This window comes from Nicotiana attenuata, chromosome 11 (genome assembly GCF_001879085.1).
Source record: "Nicotiana attenuata strain UT chromosome 11, NIATTr2, whole genome shotgun sequence".
NCBI lineage: Eukaryota > Viridiplantae > Streptophyta > Magnoliopsida > Solanales > Solanaceae > Nicotiana > Nicotiana attenuata.
Genome location: NC_031999.1, coordinates 55,611,181 through 55,618,996, shown reverse-complemented (window position 1 = coordinate 55,618,996; position 7,816 = coordinate 55,611,181). Strand labels below are relative to the sequence as shown.

The 7,816-nt window shown below is 34.2% G+C and overlaps 1 protein-coding gene across 1 annotated transcript; it reads left to right on the top strand.

Annotated features, from left to right (window-relative positions):
• LOC109234914 (cation/calcium exchanger 1-like) lies at window positions 5,268–6,844 on the top strand. The gene is made up of 2 exons (XM_019400954.1): window positions 5,268–5,337; window positions 5,478–6,844. Exons 1-2 carry the CDS (start codon window positions 5,268–5,270, stop codon window positions 6,842–6,844), a joined length of 1,437 nt encoding a protein of 478 aa, XP_019256499.1.

The following is a 7,816-nucleotide window of genomic DNA, read 5'->3' as shown; positions in this document are numbered from 1 at the left end:
TCGCCAGCAGTGACCTCGAGTTCAGTGACCTCGAGGTAGGCTTGGAATAATAAGAACAACTAACTAATAAAAGTAAAGTAAGAACAATAGAGCTAAAGGACAATGCTGATGAACACTAGGCAAAAAGTAGAGGTTATATTCTCTGCTCAATGATAGATCATCTTACAAATGATTGGGGTCCCCTCTATATAATAGGGGAACCCTAAATAAGGTATATTTCTATTTACAGTAAGGAATATTCTTGATACAACTGTCTAACCGCCTAGTACAGAGTCGTACAATCCTATTCCGGAATTTGCACCATGATCTTGGGGACGTGGCGGGAATCTAGCTCATTCTGTTACAAATCCACAACGGTACTATTTCGGGGTCGAGCATACTCAGCTTCGATGTTCCTCATACTCCTATCTCCGGACATCACATTCGAGTCTGGTCCATCGGGCTCGAACTCGACCTCACCCTCAAGCCTATAAATTGGGTAGCCCCGATTTTTACCCTGTACATATTGTGTTTAAATGAATCCGATATCAAAGCGCTAAATCTGTCTCTGAAAGCGAGAGAGATAGAACCAAAGGAAAAGAATAATAAAACATTAATTATCTGTCTTTTGTTTAGTATGGTTACTATCTTCTAGGGCACAACAGGGGAAAGCTACATCTCGGCCAAAGCCATATAGCGGTGGCTGTTGTTCTTATTATATACAACTTGGAAAAAGCCATTTAATTAAAACGGAAGTTTCAGCTTCCCAACTTGTAGGTGTGGGGTATAAGATTATGACGTGTTCTCGAGGGCGGAGCTAGAGTATTCGGTATTAGTGGAACAAACAATTTTTGTTTAAATCTTGTATTCGTATTATGAAATTCATTAAAATATATAATTATTTAATTACAAATTCAGTAATATATTAAGATAAACTATAGGTACGATAACAAGATTGTAGTGAAGTGGTAAATACTCGTTTATTTTTAACCAAAGGTCTCGGGTTCAAATTTTAGGAATGAAATCGTCGTTTTACCATTAAAATGAGACTAATCCGAATTAGTCGAGCCCAAAATAAAAACCAGACATTGTCTCATTCCTATACCTAAATCTCAGCCTTTTGTTTTGAATTTTATTTTTCCTAGAGTCGATTATTTCTTGCTTTCTAACCCCCCCACCCCCACCCCCACCCCACCCCACCCCAAAAAAAAAAACAAATCAACTCTATGATCTTAAAGATAGGTCTAATGAAAATGGGAAAAAAACGCCAGCCATTTAGAAGATAATCAGCACGTATCATTCTTTCTAATTATGAAAATTTTGTGTTTTAGATGATAATATCAGCAGCCATTGTCTCATTCCTATACCTAAATCTCAGCATTTTGTTTTGTATTTTACTTGCAAAGTTGCATGCACTACTATCACTTTTCATCTATTTTCTAGTTGTTACATTGTTGGTATTATTTTTCTGGCCTCTGTGATTGTTACTGGTTTATTATTCTTTTGTCTTCTTGAGCTGAGGGTCTATTGTTGCGGCAAACGCACACGCAAGTATACGCGGTCGTCAAGTAATAAAGTGACTAAAAGTCAGATGTCGAACCCACGAGGACTTGTGATTAACTATTAACTAAATTAGACTATCCTAATTATCTAAACAAGAATTAAACCAAGAAGTATTTGATTCTAAACTAATTAAAATAAATAAAAACAAATAATGAACTTTGGACAAAGAATGAGCAGATTTTTGTGATATCAATGTAATGAAAACGATCTAGGGTTATGGGCTATCTAACATTCCTATTGTATTCTTCAATTGAATTAACTCACTAATTTATCTAGTTTGTTGGTTGACTGGGTTAATATTGCTCATAAGAATTTGTCGAGTTCTTACTCGCCTATTCAAGCTAACCTAACGCATATATGTCTATGGAGTTAGAATCAACAAGAACGCATTTATAATTCCTGTAAATCAACCAAGCAAGGCAATTAGGTATATGTCTATCCTAACCGCGAATCCGTTCCCCGATGCCCAGGTTCAAGAACTTGCTCTATTCAATCCTATATGCAATATAGAATTCCCACTTTCGAGTTCAACTCTAGATTCGTGGATAGTATTCAATTTGGTGATCAAGCAATCAAATAATTAAGTGCAGGATTGAATAAATAAACCAATATGATAAACTAAGAAATCAAAATCAATATCCGAATAACAATAGTCATGAAAGAACCACAACCCTAGAACGTGAAGTTTAGCTCCACATAGACATGGTAGCAAAACAACAAATCATACAAAGAAGCATAAAAAGACTAAGTTGGTGGAAGAAAAGATGAAACCCGGCTTCCACGGCAGCTCTGTGCTTGTGTTTTCCTCTCAAAAACGTCCTCCTCCCTCAAAATACCGTTTTTCCATGTATATATACCAAGTAGGGTTGGGCCCAAACAATTATACCTTCTCCAATGTGAAAAAGGACATTTTTCCCGGGTTTGACTAGCGCGGCCGCGCATCTGGACGCGCTAATGGCCGCGCTAGTTGGACAACTTTCTGTCCTGGGCGCGCTAAAACTAGCGCGATCTCGCATCTGGGCGCGCACTTTTCACCCTGTTCCGTTTGGAATTTGGAAAAACGTAAAACGTGAAAGTTGTAACTCTTTGAGTTAGCTTTCCAACCATATATTGTGGAGCCAAAATGGAGTTCTGAGCAAAAAGTTATATCTATTTTACTAGATAGTGCACAATATGCCTGCTCGATTCTTTGTTCGCTCTAACTATCATCCGTTGACCCCCAAACGCGATCCCGGCTTGTATCCTTGGGCTTTTACTCAGAATTCAAAGCTCCAAATCACTTGAATTCATTCCATAACATCTATATAGCTCGGAATCACTCCTACAAGGCATAAAACACACAGTTAGTGCAAGACACTAGCGATTAAAGCTCAAACTCAATTAAAGTGCAGTAAATTAGAGTGTAATAAGCGACTAAAATACGTAATTATAGCCTATCATCATCTATCGGAAACAGCCTCTCTATACTTTCAGGGTAGGAGTAAGATCTGCACGCACACTACTTTTTCCGAACTCTACTTATAAAATTTTACTGAATTGTTGTTGTTGCACTGCTGTCACTTTCCTAGGCTCTTAAAGATAAAGTCAAATGAAAATTGAAACAAAACGGTGCCAAGAAAAAAAGGAGAATATTTCTTGAATTTGAAAAAGGGTAATATGCATATCCCAGCCATGTGTCAGATAGTAGTAAATTATTGGTTCGATAAGATCCCCATTGTGTCATTCGATAATATTCTGCAAAATAAATAAATGCAAATAGTATTTCTTTTTCTTTTTTCAAAAAATAATGTGTATACACAATATGTCAATAGTCCTTGAAATATAAAGTAGGCATTTGGAAGTAAAAATTATAATTTTTGAAAAAAAGTTATATTTGGAGTTAAGTTAAAAAATGGTACTGAAAATTTGAAATTAATTTTGAACATGCATTTCACTTGAAAAATGTTGTTGAAAAATGTTGCAGGTTTGTGTTCATTTTCGAAAACTTTCCAAAAACTTGTAAAATTTTATAGACAAACATATATTTTTTTTAAGTTTTGAAAAAAGGAAAAAAAATTTGTAACTCAGTATTTCTGTTATATTTTCCCTCCTTAATGTAATTAAAAGAAATTTTGATAATGAGTCAATACCACTTCTATAAAATATTGCATATATACTTTAATGGTTTCTTTTAATAATATTTATTTTGATTCGATGAGATCATCGAGGAGATAAAAGGGTTGTAATGGCTAACCACATGTGCACTAGGATTCTCCTACAATTGTAACTTCTAGAGGATTTTCGTGTTGGACTCTTTTTGTCTATAGTCAAGTTGTATCATGAAAATTATTCTTTTTTTAATTTTTAAATTGAATATTTCAGTTCATCACCGACGATTTAAAAAAAAAAAATTCCTCTATCCTTAACCAAAACCCTAAAATCCAAAGTTTGAGAAAAAAATAATGTCTAGGTAAAAAGCAATTTAATGTTGTTAACAAATTTGCTTGACGCGAATTCAGCTTAATCGATTTAGTAAGTTTTGAGAAAAAGAAAAAGCAACAGAGGTAGGGGAGTCTTGGAGCAACGATAAAGTTATCTCTGTGTGATCTATAGGTCATGAGATCGAGTCGTGAAAGCAATCAATAACGATTGCATTAAGGTAGATTGTCTACATCACACCCCTAGGGGTCCGGCTCTTTCTCGAACCCTGCATTAATAGGAAGCAATTTAATTTACTTAACCTATTTACTTGGCATGAAATCAATCTAGTCGGTGTAGTAAGTTAAAACCAGACATTCTACCTATGTTGCGCAAATTTTCCAAAATACGATTGTTTCTATGTCTGATCCTCTAGAAAATACAACTTTTAAAGAATCTGATACACATCTAGTGACATTTTCAAAGAGTTCGATTAACATAGCCTTTCAGGCGGATCTACGGTGTTGGTTGCGAGTTTGGCCGAACCTAGTAGTTTTGGTTTAAATATTGTATTTGTATTAAAAAATCCAATAAATATGTAAAAATTATTAATTTAAAACCGAGTAACTTAAGAGGATTATAATCCCGAGCTTATAAGGCTCAAATCCTATTTCAGCCTCTGTAGCCTTTCACTCAGCCAGGCAGTGGCGAAGCTACATGGTCACAAGGGTGGTCAGATGACCATCTTTTGTCAAAAATTATATTGCGTATATAGGTAAAATATTATATTTTAGAGGTATATAACACATATGAGACACCCTTTGTCGAAATTTTTTTATCACTTTTTTCAAATTTAAATATTTTAAAAAAAATTCCTAGATTCGCCGCTACCGCTAGACACTTCGCAGATAATCTCTTTGCATATATGATAAGCAAAACAAGTTGAATTCGCCTTCTGCACGTGTCCTCCTTTGTAATATTGAAATTTTGATTTCTTTTTTATATATTTAACAGCCTGTTCTCATTTTCCTAGGAGATTTTCTTTGAACATCAGCAATACAAGGAATCTTTATATCTGTCCCCACCAATCCAAGTTACAAAAATTCCATATTATACAAAGCCAAACTGTTTTCATACTCCAAATTCCACAGCTTTAATTCTTACTAAAATGGCCAGTTTTCAATCTCTCTCTAAGTATAGAACTAAGTTCCTAACTTTATTCTTCAATATTAGCTTCCTTCTTATTATCTCTTGCCTTACATTCCATTATCTCTACTCTTCAAATTCCAACTTTTCTTTAAGTTCCACCTTCAAAAAACCAAACAAAAATGGCTATTTCTTGCAAGGAAAAGATATTGGTTGTAAAGGTATTGAAAAGTTCATTGGTAGAGAAGAAAAGTGCACTTATATTAAATCACATGATGGGTGTAAACCTAATGGTTATATATTTTATCTCCAACTTTTTTATTGCACTTTTAGCCCAATTCTTGGTTATTTGTTGCTAGCTCTTTGGCTTATGCTTCTTTTCTATTTATTAGGTGATACAGCTAGTAATTATTTTTGTTCTTCACTTGAGGGACTATCAAAAAGTTTGAAACTTTCCCCTACAATTGCTGGAGTTACTCTTCTTTCACTTGGAAATGGTGCACCTGATTTGTTTTCTAGTATTGTTTCTTTTATGAATGATGGTACAAATGATATTGGACTTAATAGTATAATTGGTGGTGCTTTCTTTGTTTCAAGTGTAGTGGCTGGAATTACAAGCATTTCAATTAGTCAATATGGTAGGAAAATCAAGAAGTCAAGTTTTATTGGAAATGTTGTTTTCTTGATTCTTTGTGTTCTTTGCCTTCTTGTGATTATTTTCCTTGGCAAGATTCACTTATGGGGTGCTTTGGCATTCTTTTTCCTATATCTTGTCTATGTTTGCTACATATTTATCTCCGAAATTTATGTCCGAGAAGAGAAGTGCTTGGATTCTGCAGAAACCCTGATCGATGATTCGTTAGTTTTACCAATAGCTTGTGACATGAAAAAACATCAAGAATTATCATGTGAATTAAGGGTACCTTTATTGGTGAATAAGGGTGAGATTCAATGTGGAAAACAAAGGAAAAAATTTTGTGTATTGAGAAAAGTTGGGTATGTTCTTGAAATGCCACTTGACTTGCCAAGAAAGTTGACAATTCCAAATGTTTCAGAGGAGAAATGGTCCAAGTTATTTGGAATTGTGTCAATCACTTTAGCTCCTTTGTTATTGGTTTTGATTTGGGATTTTTTTGGGCCTAAATCAAGTATTTGGGCCTATGGAATTGGTGGACTTCTTGGAATTGGTTGTGGGCTTCTTGTGTTTTTCACTAGTGATGGGCTTCACCCTCCTAAAAAGTTCAACTTTTTGTGGCTTGGGCTTGGGTTTTTAATGAGCATTACTTGGACATATATCTTGGCTGAAGAGCTAATTTCTTTGTTGGTTTCAATGGGCCTAATATTTGGTATAAGCCCATCAATTTTGGGCCTAACAATTCTTGCTTGGGGTAATTCATTGGGAGATTTGGTGGCTAATGTAACATTGGCTAAATCTAATGGGCCAGAAGGAGCCCAAGTTGCCTTATGTGGATGCTATGCTGGGCCTATTTTTAATACCTTAGTGGGCTTGGGCCTATCACTAATTTTCACAACATGGAAATCATTTCCTTCAAGTTATATTATTCCAAGTGATTCAACTATTTATGAAACTATTGGGTTTTTATTATTGGGCTTACTTTGGGCCTTAGTAATCTTGCCCAAAAGGGATATGAGGCTTGATAAATTCTTTGGAGTTGGGCTTTTGGCTATTTACTCTTGCTTCTTGTTCCTAAAATTTGCTAGAGCTTTGGGCTTCCTTGAATTTCAAGTGTCCCCTTAGAACTAAGTTTAATAACTTTGTAACAAAGTAGAATTTAAGATTTCAACTTGGGTGTAAATTTTTATAGATGTATTCACCCAAAGTATATAATGATGATGTATTATCTTGTATTTAATGACTTATGTTGAGAATCTTTGTATCTATGCTTATTTTTTCATCAATTATTATGTTCTTCATTATCTGTGGATGCCTAGAAAAAGCCAAAAAGGTAGTCCTAAACGGGGGCGGATCCAGTGTAATAGCTGTTTATTCCTGTGAACACATAAACTTTTGTCTAGATCTTATATTTATATTGAGAATTATTAAATGTATAAGAATATTTAGCCCGGAACCCTGTCTGTTAATGAAGTTACTATCGTATATTAACTTGAGATTTTTGTAGGAATCCATAAACTTAAAATCATGAATTCGCCAATGTCCTAAACCATATTTTGTGAAAGCTTAGTAGCTTATATGTAGATGCATTGGGCTATAATGCATATAGTTCAAACTTCAAAGCTTAATTTCTTTCTAATATTTTGTTTGCTTAATGTGTAATACATTTGTATTGTTGATGAGAATTTTTCAATTGTTCAGATAGTACAATTGATCTGGTAAAAAAAGAAATAATAATTTATATTTTCAAAAGTATAGGCATAGATATTACAATTAAAAAGAAAATAATGTCCACAATCTACCTCTCTTTGTTTATTCATAAGCTCTGCATTCTCCTCCCTCTCTTTTTTTGGGTAGGAAAGATATTTTTATTAATAAAACCACTAGAAACTATCATATAGTTTAATTCTTCCTGGTAGGGGTGTTCATGGTTCGGTTTGGATCAGTTTTTTCCTAAAAAGAAACCAAACCAAATAAGTCGATTTTTCAAATATTAGAACCAAACCAAACCAATTAAGTCGGTTTTTTCTCGATTCGGTTTATGTCGGATTTTATCGGTTTTTTCGGTTATTTATCGGTTTTCTTTAATATAAGACA